Source organism: Desmodus rotundus, chromosome 8 (genome assembly GCF_022682495.2).
Source record: "Desmodus rotundus isolate HL8 chromosome 8, HLdesRot8A.1, whole genome shotgun sequence".
Lineage (NCBI taxonomy): Eukaryota > Metazoa > Chordata > Mammalia > Chiroptera > Phyllostomidae > Desmodus > Desmodus rotundus.
The window spans coordinates 129,822,446-129,836,329 of record NC_071394.1 but is presented as its reverse complement, the minus strand read 5'-3'; the positions used below and the strand labels follow the sequence as shown (position 1 = coordinate 129,836,329).

The 13,884-nt window shown below is 39.6% G+C and overlaps 1 protein-coding gene across 27 annotated transcripts in view; it reads left to right on the top strand.

Annotated features, from left to right (window-relative positions):
* The window catches only part of MAP4 (microtubule associated protein 4), a 133,912-nt gene that overhangs the window by 31,781 nt on the left and 88,247 nt on the right, over positions 1–13,884 (top strand). For 26 of the 27 annotated variants that reach the window (XM_045199973.3, XM_045199972.3, XM_053930315.2 and 23 more), the window contains exon 2: positions 10,909–11,153. In XM_045199973.3, coding sequence (XP_045055908.2) covers positions 10,928–11,153 — 226 coding nt within the window. In that variant the 5' untranslated portion in view covers positions 10,909–10,927. Of the gene's footprint in view, positions 1–1,789; positions 1,946–10,908; positions 11,154–13,884 lie in introns of those variants that run through there. The other variant, XM_045199969.3, reaches the window with a different exon arrangement.

Below are 13,884 nucleotides of genomic sequence, written 5' to 3'. Positions count from 1 at the left end.
TTCATATGAACAACTGTAAAGCTACATTTGCCACACCCTGTATACAGCTAACTACAGCACAGATCAGACTGTACCTATTAGAATAGAAGTACAGGTGATGTGTTGTTTGTTAGCTCTGAATGGTGCTGGGAGATCAGATTCTGTAGAAGGAATCACAGAACGGGTGATGGGATATGGATCGTGATTTAGCAACTTTGACAAACAAGGAGGGAGCAAAGAGAATTTGAAGTGTGGAGAGCAGTATCAGCAAGGTGAGGGGAAGAAGAAACTGTCCTCTACCCTCAAGGTTCTTTCGGCTGGTCTAATACCAAGGAGACCTGAGCAGACTAACAAGAGAAAGTAACCCAATCTAACACACGTGTATGGGAACCCTGCATATGTGAGAGAGTCAGAGACAAAGGGCAAACGGGTGGCTGAGACCTGTGAGCTAGGGATGCGGCGACGCACCTTCAGATAATGCACTGGAAGGTCATGGAGGGAGAGCACATGTTCCGTAATTATTAGTTTTCTCTGCCATAGAAATAGGTCAAAGGTCATTTCTAATTTTCACTCTTACCCTGGGCCAAGCTCCTAATTTATATTCTATTTATATTCTTCTGGATAGTTAAGGCGGGGAGCAGAAGTTTCTTTTCAGTCCTCAGGGTTTCGGTTGCCTTTACCTCGCAATAATCCACATGCCACAGAGGCACATGTTAGGGTGGCTCATTCTGAACCCCTGCAAAGGGTATAGGTGGTAATGTCCATGATATGCTCGTAAAATGGCAGCTGGTCCCATGTGACTAAAATATAGGGAGACCCTACATGGAAACCTGCTGATGGTTATGGTGGGCTACAGTCCTGGGTCTTCTAGGATTGTGTGGCTTTGATATCACACTAAGGAGTTTGGATTTTTAAAAAAGATTTTGTTTATTAATTTTTTTAGAGGGGAAGGGAAGGAGTAGGAAAGGGAGAGAAACATTGATGTAAGTGTGAGAGAGACACATCAGTCAGTTGCCTCTCCTATGCACCCTGACTGGGGTCTGAACCTGCAACCCAGGCATGTGCCCTGACTGGGAATTGAACTGGTAATCATTTGCTTTGCAAGATGATGCCCAACCAACTGAGCCATACCAGTCAGGACTGGATTTTTTTTTTTTTTTTAATAGGCACTGGAGGTCTTTTAAATTTACTGGGATGTTTTCTTGGTGTTAGAACTCTTCCCACTGCCTTCATTCTTTTAAGAAGAAAAGACAGGGCAAAAAAAAATTTTTTTTTAAGTATAGTGATGTGTCAGATAAAGGCAAAACTTGTTAAATTCTAAGATTTTGCCAGTTTTGTCACACCCTGCTTCTGTTTCTGGCTCTCCTCTTGGCCAAATCCTCAGTCCAGCTCCATTTATAAGTGATTTGTTTACTCTGTTTCTCTTTTTTGTTATCTGTTAAAGTGAGGGAATTGGATCCTAGATTATTTGAACTGGTGGTTTTAAACAAGCCTTTAGGGATTTTAAGTGGTTAGAAGTTTTTGGATAGGTGTAAGCAAACTCTGATTTTTTTTTTTTTTTTTTTTTTTTTTTTTTTGGTCTTAGGAAGAATACACGGGATGAAAGTAAAATTTTAAAACATAGTTTATCTTTTTCCAAATTTGGGGGCATTAGGTATTGAGAATCTTAAAATTCACTCTGTCTCTTTTGTAAAAAATTGAGATAAAATGGAAGACTCAGTCCTCAGGGTGGTTGTAGCAGAGATGTAAGTGCTGTGTCATTGTCGTCTCTTGTTCTGGCCGACATACCCAGACTTAGGGACTGTCTGTGTCACATGGCAGACAGTGGGAGGTATCTGGTGTGGATTTTTCTTCTGGGAGAAATAGATTTAAATTCACTTGGACAGAAATGTAGCAGGCAGGTGCCTGTTCAGTGCTCTAAAATGTATTTGGTCGGGACTGAACACAAGCTGCCCGGATAGTTCCTGTAAGTAAGCCCGGCTTTCTGCCTTGTGCCGCAGGGTTTCCTGTATGGGAGTATGTCTGTGCCTGTGCATGCGGTGTTTTTATATCTAGAGCACCGGGCTCCCTGAAATAGCAGTGGGAACTGGAACTCTGATTTGGGGACTATGTGGAAATAAAATGGATCAATTGCTGGGTGATGACCTCCGCAATGCTAGCAGTCAAGGGCTCTCTTTTGTTACTGATCAGTCCTAGGAGGAGCAGGGGAGCAGGACAGATGATGATTGGGATCAGAGCCGTGCAGAGTCTGGACTCTATTAGTTTGTAATAGTGCAGCTGTTGTCCTTAAAGGGTGTAGGGAGGCACCTGGGGGTAGAAAATGAGTCTGATCTCCAGGGAATTTGGAGCTTATTGCTCAGGATAGTCAATATGTTGCTAAATTCCCATTTGCTAGTCTGGTTCTGGGGGAGAGCAGAAGTAGTTCAGGTTTGCTGAGCGGATGGTGGCTCTGAGCTGTGCGAGGTGGTGGCTGAGTTCCCCAAAGGTCCTTAATAAAGATGTGGTTTTACTTAGAACAAAATACAGTTTTGATTGAATGTATAAATCAAGCTTTTCTAGATAATTAAATTAAGAGCAGAACACAGTCTCCAAACAAGGTTAAGCTTGATGTGCGATGGGCCTCTGAAGGAAGTTCATTGAGACAAACCTGAGGAATAAAGTACCCATTTAGTAACGGAAAGCCTGCTAGGCAAACTTGAAAACTGACGTGTCGAATATGAAACCTTTATGATGCAGGCTGTCCCCCTCACCATGTCGGATTATAAATGGTCTTATAATCACATTGGGACTGGCCGAGATGCTGGGTTTTTTCCAAGCTGAGAAACAGCACGGCCTTTTGGCCACAGCAGTCTCGTTAACATCCTGGGATAGCGGATAGCAGCTTGGTTGTCAGCTTCAGAATATCAGTCATGAAAAAAAAAAAAAAAAAGAATTGAAGAAAATATTAGCCCGTGTATCTCTCCAGTTCTGTGTCTCGTCCATAACTTACCCCTCCAACTCCACCCATCCCTAAAAACAGGACAGATTATCAATTACAGAGAAAATCTAATTGAGTGTTATAAGCTGACTCCTACCTTTAAGAATTATTAAACATTTATTAAGTTGGTTATTTGGAACTCAGAATGCATTTCCCTTAGATAACAAGGTTAGAAATGATAATTTTGTTTCTAAACTAGTCCAGGTTATTGAAAAAAACATTTCTTTTTTTCTTCTAAAATCACGAGGCGGTATTTTGGAAGATGTCAAGCTTGCCCTCTGCTGCGGTATTGCCTCCCCTTCCCCCTCCTCGGGCCCACTTGCCCCCTCCCAACTTTGATACCTTTTCCAGACCGGCTTTCTTCCCTGAAATGCTCCATGTCGCTCAATTGTTTTTCTCCCTTTTCACACTAACCGGGAAACTCAGACACTTCCAGCAGAATTTCTCACTGGGATCAGGAGGAAAGTTACTTGATAAGAAATAATTCACACTAACGTGGTCCTTCTATTGAACCATTGCCCCCTTTTAAATTGTGAAGTAGAATTCTATATTTTTTGAAATAATGCTATCTCAAATGCATCTTGGTAGAAGAATATATTAGAATGTTATGAACAGCGACCGAGTATGTTGGGGAAAACCAGGCTTCTGTTCTTTTTCATGAGTTTTCTTCCACCTTAGCTCCACAGCAGCACCCGGGGCGGGGTTGGCAATAGGGGAGGGCCATTTGTAAGCTAGATTGCGATGTCTCATCAGAAAGAATGAGCACAGATCCCAAGTGACTGACTATAGGTAAGATGCCTGACCTAAAATTTTCAGGAGGACTTCTAGGAGCTTAAAAAATTGTCCATACTTTGTGTATTTAAATCAGATATGAACACTATTTGATCTCTCTAGACCTAGAAAATATTTTCCTTTCAGTTACTAATTCTCGAGTTTGTGATGTAAAGTAAACCATACAGCAGAGAAGGTGCTTGTGACCTCATCATACATTCTTATGTGCATTCTGAGCACGTAGCTATAAATAGTGCGAGGGTAGGCAAGAGGCCAGGATTCTCTCCGGTGCAGCATCATCATGTGTCGTACCGCTCTGCCTCTCTTTACCTGTTTCCACACCCCTTCGAGAATACCTGAGAGTCTCACTTCAGACGTGTGGTCAGAATGAAAGATCAGATGTGCAAAGTGCCACTGTGCAAAGTTGAACACTGTGTGCCCTTCAGGGTGAGTAACACGGGGCTCATTTTCTGGCAGAGTGGTGTTGGCCAGTGCTGGGCGGAGTTTCTTCAACCCGAGTCAGAGTTGCTCACACAGGGCCCTGTGCGCTGATGAGTTTGCTTTGCAGCTCTCCCTTTGCTGAAAAGCTTTTACTCAACCTGAACCCAGTTATAACTGGGAGTACTTGATATGTAAAATACTTCACTAATTTAACAATGTGGATTCACATTCACATGGAGGATCTATATGACGCTTATTTATCTCTAACTTAAGTGATGAAACTGAATTATAAGTAGCTTGTAGAATAATCAAGCCCCGGAGTCGTGTAACTCGCCACCCTCATTTTTTGGATGAGGGACTTGGCCGTGGAGGGTGGCGCACTGAGAGCCACAGTGAGAGTGGGAGTGAGCCGGCGCTTCAGCAAAGCATGGAGACTTCTGCACCTGCTTTCTCATCTTGCCTCCTATTACCAAATCCATTTAAAGTTAACTTGCTTTACTATCTCTATGGATAAAAGATGAACACTATAAATAGTTAGAGAGATTTAAAAAAAGTAGATACTTCTCATTCACAAGGGTTCATTTTTAGACTGTCCTGAATATCTAGATTTGAGACTAATAGTCTGTCATATCCCTATGTCCACAAACTGTAAACATTTTAAGGCATAAATGAATATCAACTGACCTTAAATGAGTATGTAAGTGTGGGAGGAAATTTATTACTTTATTAAAATCAATTCTGGAACACTTGCAGAACCAGCTGAACAGATCTGTAGAGCACTTAAGGAATTTATTGTACAGGTTTTAGGAAGAATGCGTGGTTGGGAGATCTCTCGAATATACTGAACACCAGAGCCTTCCTGCTAAGGGCCAGTGCTTGCACTTGCAGTACAACTAGCCTTGCCTTTACAGCGTCATTTTCCATAAGGAGACGTTGTGTGTGTGTTTAGATCACACTTCTATTTATATGTGGTGACAAGAAAAGAACGGCTCAGCTGTGTTGCGTTGTGGATGGTGGATGGTGGCTGGCTGGCTGGATGCACACAGAGCCACGTGACCTTCCCATTTTCCATCTAATTTCCTGTCCATTTTACCATCTTAGGCTGAATTTAAGCCCAGGAAATAGTTTGGGAGGTGGTGGAGGGGGGTGGGGGTTATCGTGGGGCTGAGGGGAAAGATTACCGTGAATAAAAAGCTGCCCTTTGCGAATCTGCACTCAGATAAATGAGGTTTAAAATGTATTGCTAGATTTTCGGTATTTTCCCATGTCCTAAATTAGAGAAAGTTTGAGTAGATTGCATGAAATGTGTCATAATTATGTATTTTCAGCAAGAATAAATCTTTTGGGCTCTTATTGTATGGTGTTAAAGAGAGTACAGCTGTCCTTTCAAATTGTTTGATTATGAAACTAGTTACAGACATCCTTCATTGTTTTTGGTTCATAACAGCTTTCCCAGGCTAACTGATAATAACAGTTATCATAGGTAGAAAAGGGGAAAACAATGACTTTTTATAGAACTCGTTGATGTTAGAATTAGTCAGGCTTTTAAAAAATTCTTCAACGAGTCATTTTTAAGTATTTCCCTTGGCAGGATCTGGAGTGATAATAATACTTAATGTTGCTAAATAGAATTATTTTGTTAATTTTTTCTGTCATTACTTGTGATTTATTTATATATTTATTTTTGGCCTTGGGGTTAACAGTTAGCCAAAGTGTGATATTTTTTTAAAAGATTTTATTTATTTGTTTTTAGAGAGAGGGGAAGATAGGAAGAAAGAGAGGGAGAGAAATATCAATGCGTAGCCACCTCTCACACGCCCTCTACTGGGGACCTGGTCTGTAGCCCAGGCTTGTGGCCTCACTGGGAATCAAATCAGTGACCCTTTCGTTCTCAGGCTGGCAATCAATTCACTGAGCCACACCAGCCAGGGCAGATTGTTACATCTTCTTGATGAATTGAGCCCTTTATTATTATGTAATGTCCCTCTTTATTCCTGGTAATACTGTGTGTTCTGAAGTCCATTTTGTCTTATATTAACATGTAGCCACTCCAGCTTCCTTTTGATTCGTGTGGTCATGGTATATTTTTCTGTCCTTTCACTTTCAACCCTCTTTTCCTTTTGTCTTAAGCATTTGTCACTGTACAGTTCAGTGGCGTTAGGTACATTCATGTTGTGCAACTACTTACCACTGTCCATCTGCAGAGCCCTTTCATCTTGCAAAACTGAAACTCTATGCCAACCGAACAATAATCCATTATCCTCCCCCAGCCCTTGGCAGCTGCCATTCTGCTTTTTGTCTCTATGATTTTGGCTATCCTAAATACCTCATATGAATGGAATCATATGGTATTTGTTTTTTGGGTGTTTTTTTTTTAAGTCAGTATTTGTCTTCTTGTGACTGGCTTGTGTCACTTAGCATAATGTCTTCCAGGTTTATTATCCACGGTGTAGCATGTGGCAAGATTTCCTTCCTTTTTTAGGCTGAATAATATTTCATTGTGTGTATCACCAGATTTTGTTGGTCTATTCATCTGTCCGTGGACTCTTGGGTTGCTTCTACATTTTAGCTTTTGTGATAATGATGCTATGAAAATGGATGTACAAATATCTCTGAGACCCTGCTTTCAATTCTTTTTCTGGAGCAAATGATAATTCTATTTTTAATTTTTTGAGGAACTGCCATACTGTTTTCCATAGTGGCTGTGCCATTTTCTTTTCCTGCCAGCAATTATGTGAGGGTTCCAGTTTCTCCATGTCCCCGCCACTTCTTTTTTTATATTTAATGAAAGTGGGTTTCTTCATATAGGTGGATCTTGTTTTTTATTTTAAATCCAACTTGAAGATCTGTCTTTTAACTGTTGGATTTAAGCTACTATATTTAATCTGATTTTTGAAGTGGTTGGGTTTAAATCTGTTGCCTTGGTAGTTGCTGTTTGCTCTATCTGTTCTTTATTCTAGTTTCCTTTTCTCTGTGCTTTTGGATTAATTGAATGTTTTTTATGATCCTGTTTTATCTCCAATATTAGCTCTTTTTTATATCTTTTTAAAGTGTGTAAGTTTTTAATGAGAGAGTATTAAGAGGATTTTCTCATATTTGGATTCATATGCCCTGACAATCCTGAATTTTCTTAGCTTAAATGTCTTGCCGATAGGACAGAATTTCAAATAAAACAACAGTGGCAAATAAGCCATGAAGTGCACTGCCAAAGACCCAACCGAAGTAAGCAGCTCTTGCTTTTCTAAGTCTCTGCAATTTCAGAACAAGAGACTAAATTCTTTTATGGTAGTGGTTATATCAGTATGTACTCAAGTTCAAGAAACTAGTTACAGATGCTTTTATAACTGAAACCAAAGCGCTTCACACAGTTACAGAATTATTTTTACAACATGCATGGAAATTACACTTTGGGGCTGATGAAGCAAAGGCGATAAAAGAGGTCCAACTCTGAATAATGCTATTAGTATACACATTTAACAAACTGTCCTGTGGCAGTTAATCAAAATTTTGATTATAAATTGCTAAGTCTATACTCTTTAGTACCTGTGTTTAGTTTCTAAATAAAATTCTGAGGATAAACTATTTAAAGTGATAAATGAATAATTCAAAACAAGATATTACAGACGCATTGCTTAAATTTATATAATAATGGTCACGGCTACTATGACAAGAAAATATAAAGACTTTAGAGTTAAAGAGCTCGTGCTTAAAAACCTGAGATCTAAGTAATCCTTTGTTTTACTTAAAGAGAAGCTCATAAAAATTGTACTATGGATCCGTTCTGGCCATTAAATCATGTTATCAACATGGTGAACCGATGAAATGAAAGCCGCCCTAGTCCGTTTGCTTTCAGAAAGCTTTACCTGTGACACAGCAGGCTCAGAAAACTGCTGTTTGCAGCTTGAGTGCACTGGCTGTCCACAGCCAAATTTTAATAGTTTACCAACTTAAAAAGAGAATTCCAAGTTTATAATAGGAATGATCCTTTATATCTTCATTGAAAGATAATTATTGACTTTAAAAAGTGGCTTTACTGAATTGACATTTTAAAGACATAGATGAACTTAATCATGTTACTGGGCCTAGAGTAGATGACAAGGTTTATGACTGCAAAGCAGAAATTCAGCTTTGAGAAAGTAAATGTGTTCCTAGTGCAATAGCCCTTCTGTAGAAATCACATTTTATTACAATCAGTAGTGTGACATCTGTGTATGCTTGAAAATTAGTACACTACTGCAATTGGTAGTGCAGCATCTATCTGAGCTTTATTATTTTGAAACACTAGATATTAAGAGAGATTATGATTTAGGATCTCAACTAGCATAATCATGAGAAATTTAAACATCACATTTGCTTTAATGAATCAGAGAAAAAGCTCTTTCTACTGCCCTTTTGTATTTGAAAAGACCGTCATCTAAAAATCTTGATCGGGAATTATGGTAGGTGTTTCAAATACAAAACCTGATATAAAATAGGCACAGGGAAGCAGGCTCAAATTTATCACTTAGTTTTTTGAAAAGATTTTGTTTAGAAGTCTACACAAGTTCAGTATTTCCAAATCTTTGTATTTTAACTTGCAATTATATAAAGACTAAATAGTGAGCGCTGGCCAGCATAGCTCAGGTGGTTGGGTGTTGTCCCACAGAGCAAAAGGTTGCTGGTTCGATTTCTGATCAGGTGCTTGCCTGGGTTGCGGGCCTGGTGTCTGGCTGCGGCATGTACGAGGGGCAACTGATCAATGTTTTTCTCCCATATAGATGTCTCTCCCTCGTTCTCCCTAACTTCCCCTCTCTCTAAAAAAAAAAAAAAAAAAAAGAATATATAGTGAATGTTTCCAACAAGCATTATGTATAGATGTGACCCACCCCTTCCTGACAGCACTCTCTGCCCTGGACATAAGGTTTTTCTTCCTGGACACTCGCCTAGAAGTAAGTCTTGCTCCTGGGTCTGCCCCTCTCTGCTTTGTTTTGCGTCATAGAACCGAGCTTACAATCGGCACTAGTCTGGTTTATTATCCACTTGCTTTGAGCCTCAATGCCACCACTCTTGTACTTTCTACACCACTGAAACACTGCAAAGCCTTTTAATTGTTGGATTTGGGAACTGGGGGTGGGTTCGCTTCTGATATTTCAAGGTTCTAGATGCATCTGCTTTGTGCATATTTTATAACCGTGGTAGTCTCACAGCTTGGTCTTATTTGGGAACTAAGAAGAAATAATGATGAAAAAAGTATGACTTTCGTATTTGTGTCACAGGATGGAAAAAGTGGGAGGAGGGTGTTTGGGGACAAAGATGAAGATAGAATGACTGTACTCCTTGCTGTGTGTGTTTCTTTTTTCCTTAGTAAATTTGTTGGAGACAGACAGATAGTGGGAGAGAGTTTGAAAGGCGAGCTTGAGCGTTAAGTATCTTGATTCGTAGTAAATTTTGTCTTTTAAAAATTTGGGTTGGGGAAAGACTATGTGTATTTGTTGAGATTCTTTAGTCAACAGAAATAGATTGACTAAATTAGGCAAGAGGAAGATTGGAAGGTCGCTCACTTAGACTTGAGAATGAAGACAACCAGGGCAACTGAGCAGCTGCCCCTTGTGACCTTCCTTCCAGGATGTAATCATGAAATGGTCCTTTCTAGCCTTTGTCTTCCTGTTTCTGATTGGCCAAACTCCAGTCATGTGTCCAACCCTGTGGGGTGTTGGTGTAAATGGGGGGAGAAGATAAGACAGAACACATTTCCGGGCAGACAGAAGCAGTAGCCATTGTACTGCATACAACTAAGAGATTGCTATTTCATGTACGTTTACCTGGTCAAGCTCTTGTGCCCCCTTAGGAGTCTCTTGGGAGACTATTCAAATAGACTCTTCGAAAGCAGAGGTGCCGCCCTGCATACTTTTTTATTTCCTACTGTGCTGTGTATCTGCTGGGAGTTCAATGTATTGCAGGCCCTTTGGCTCTTTTTACTACATTATTTCTATATTTTCTTGGCTATTCACCTACAGTTTTGCCCATAATAGATTATACTTCTTAATTTCCGGTTACATTTGAAAATTGATAACCTGGTATTCTGTAAAGATGGTAATATATATGACCACAGAGAGGAATGACCTCTGTTAGTTAATTCAGAGAATGTGTCTGTATTTTTCATGCCAGTAGGGCTGAGTGTAGTTTGGTGCTGGCATAGCTATCCACAAGTGAATCGTGAAGAAGCAGGACTTAACCCAGGATGAGGCCCATACCACAGTCTTTGGTCAAGAAAGGTGACTTCGTTTGCCTGATAGTAATATAACCCTTTTTTTATGGGAATCTAATTTAATCAGACCTCTCTTTGTTTTTTCTTTTAAGAATTATTCTGGGATATGATTTAGAAATGAAGATATATGGATTATGCAAAAGGGTTATATAAGACTTGAAATTAAAAGATCTGATTTGAGCCTTACTGGGTGTAACCTGGGATAAATTGATTTTTTTATACTTCATGTTTCTCACTAAAGAAAAGGACAGGGTGGCACTTGCTCTGTTTACTTCCCAGAGACATGAGAAGAAGTGTTTACCTTGGGTAAGACTGCCAGTTCCTGGGCTTTTTAATTTTCTAATCTGTAAAATGAGGGTGTCTCTTCTAGATCTAAATGTTTGGATTTTAATTTTTTGTTGTTGTTGTTTCTTTAAAAATCTGACAAGGGTTTCTCGGAATGTTTTCCCCTTTGCAGTGCTCATGATGTCCAACATTTTCCCCCCTTAACCAGGCAGCTGCGGTGGTGCAGAATGGCTGACCTCAGTCTTGCAGATGCACTGACAGAACCACCTCCAGAAATTGAGGGAGAGATTAAGCGGGACTTTATGGCCACCCTGGAGTCAGAGGCCTATGATGATGTTGTGGGAGAAACTGTTGGAAAAACAGACTACATTCCTCTCCTGGATGTTGATGAGAACACCGAACATTCAGAGTCGAAGAAGAAACCAGGCCCAGATACTACTAGCCAGATTGAAGGTGAGTAATTAAACCAAACTGCGTATGTAGCGTTCAGAAGGTAGATTAGGGCTTATGCTTTGGGTCGTGATCTTGGAAACCTTGAGGAAACTGAACTGAGTTCTTTGGTTAGGCTGGTAACTTTGTTTATCTAAATTTCTTCTTTTTTTTTCTTTTAAGATATTATTTATTTTTTAGAGAGAAGGGAAGGGATAGAGAAAGGGAGAGAGAAACATCAATGTGCAAGAGAAACATTTATCGGTTGCCTCTTGCACTCCCCCAGCTGGGGACGGAACCTGCAACCCAGGCGTGTGTCCTGACTGGGAATCGAATCGGCAGCCTTTCGGTTCTCAGGCCAGCACTCAATCCACTGAGCCACACCAGCCAGGGCTCTTTATCTAAATTTCTTTATTTGAAACCAAGATAGGGTCATACCCTTTAGTTAAGTGTGTGTTCATAAAGCTGAAGATTACTTTTAACTCTTAAGGTTTCTTCTGTAGTGTCTCAACTTCTGCATAATCTTCCTCTTAATTTCCTAAATTAAACTGTCTGCAGTGCCTTTTCTTTGAAAGTAACTGAAAAGTTAGAGACATAATATTGTGTGTTTACATCAAGACTTAATTTAGAATGGAATCAAATGCCACTTGACTTTTGGAGTAATCCCAGGTCAGGATTAAAAAATGATTAAACCCTTTAAAAGAGTTGTGTTTTTTTTAAATAAAGCGCTGGATGAGATTTGCTAGTATTTGAGGATTTTTGCATCTTTGTCATATGGGGTATTGATCTGTTGTTTTCTAGTGATGCTTTGTCCAGTTTTAGCATTGAGGTCAAGCTGGCATCATAAAATGAATTGGAAAAATTTCTAGAGTATTTTGTTTAGTATTGATGTTTTTCCTTTAATGTTTGATAGACTTCCTCAGTGAAGCCATCTGGGCCTGGAGATTTCTTTGTTGGGTTTTTAACTAGGAATTCGATTAAGAGGTGATACAGAACTATTCAGGTTATTTATTTCTTCTCAAGTGAGCTTTGGGAGTTTGTATCTTTGAAGGAACTGACCCATTCATTCCATAAATTGTCAAATTAACGGAGATAAAATGGTAATGATCTTTTAATGTCCATAGGATCTGTTTTCGTGTGCCCTCTTTCATTCATTGGGTTGGTAATCTGTGTCCTCTTTTCCTGACTGAGTCTGGTTAGAGGTTGTTTATCAGTTACTGATCTTCATAAAGACCCAGCTTTTGTTTGCAGAGACCTTTATTATTTTCCTGTTTTCAATTTCTGCTCATATTTTTATATGTCCTTCCTTTTGCTTACTATGAGTTGATTTGCTCTTTTTCTAGTTTTTTAAATTGGCCATTTAGATCATTGATTTTGAGACATTACTTTTCTAAAAAACAAGTATTTAAAAAATTGAGATATAGTTGACACAAAACACTATATTAGTTTCAGGTGTACAACATAATAACTTGATATTAGTATATATTATAAAATGATCACATTAAGTCTACTTAACATCCATCACCACACAGCTACAAATGTTTTTTCCTTGTGATGAGAACTTTTAAGATCTACTCTCTTAGAAGCTTTCAAATTTGCAATACAGTATAATTAACTATAGTCCCATGCTGTACATTACATCCCCCGGACTTATTTATTTCATAAATGGAAATTTATGCCTTTTGACACCTTTACCATTTTGCCCACCACACCCCCACAACTACCCAAAATAAGCTTTTAATGTTAAAAATGTTTCTGTAATCAGGGCTTAATTAATTAATTATATATTTTAATCCTCTTTCTAGTACATTTTTTCATTGCTTTTAGAGAGAGGTTAAGGGAGAGAGAAAAACATTGATGTGAGAGAGAAGCATTGATTGGTTGCCTCCCATACACACATGCACCGGGGATTGTATGTGCCCGGACCAGGGATGGAACCTGCAACCTAGGTATGTGCCCTGACTGGGAATTGAACCCGCAACCTTTCAGTTACTGGACGATGCTCCAACCAGCTGAGCCACACTGGCCAGGGCTGTAATTATGGTTTTAGATGTGTCACATAGTTTTTGATATGCAGTGTTTTTATTTTCATTCAAAATATTTTCTGATTTCCCTTGTGAATTCCTCTTTGATTTATGGGTTAAAGCATCAGTTCTTGGGTGCTCGGTTTCTCTCTCCGTGCCCCCCCCCCGCCCCCGCCCCTTCATGTTTCATTGTAGGTATGTACTTTTGGCCGGCCCTCGGGTCCCCTGGTTTTTTCCTCGCTGCAGTGAGTGAGTCTGATGATGAGCCCTCTGCGACACAGCATTCTTGTTTTATCTTCTGCTTTTAATTTCTAGCATTTCTATCTGACTCTTAGAGTTTCCATCTTTCTGCTGAAATTTCCCATCTGTTCATGCATATTTCTCTCTTTTCCACTATAGACTTGAACATATTAATCATAATGACCTTAAATCTCTGGTAACTTGAACATATGGGCCATCTCTCAGTCTGATTTGGTCCCTTGACAGGTTTTTTTCTGGCACTTTTTCTGTGTGTCTCAATTTGTGAGTGAACGCACTGGACCTCACGTGTAAAACAGTGGGGACGGAGATTTAAAGTATTTCTGCCTGGAAATGGGCATGTCTCTTCCTTTACTAGGTAATTCATGGAAATGGTTGAGTTAACTCAGGCAGGAGCTGAGCTAGGTTTGGGTTTTGTTGTTACTATAGTTGTTTTCAGTGCGCGGCTGGCTTCGGGCTCCTCTGTTCCTTCT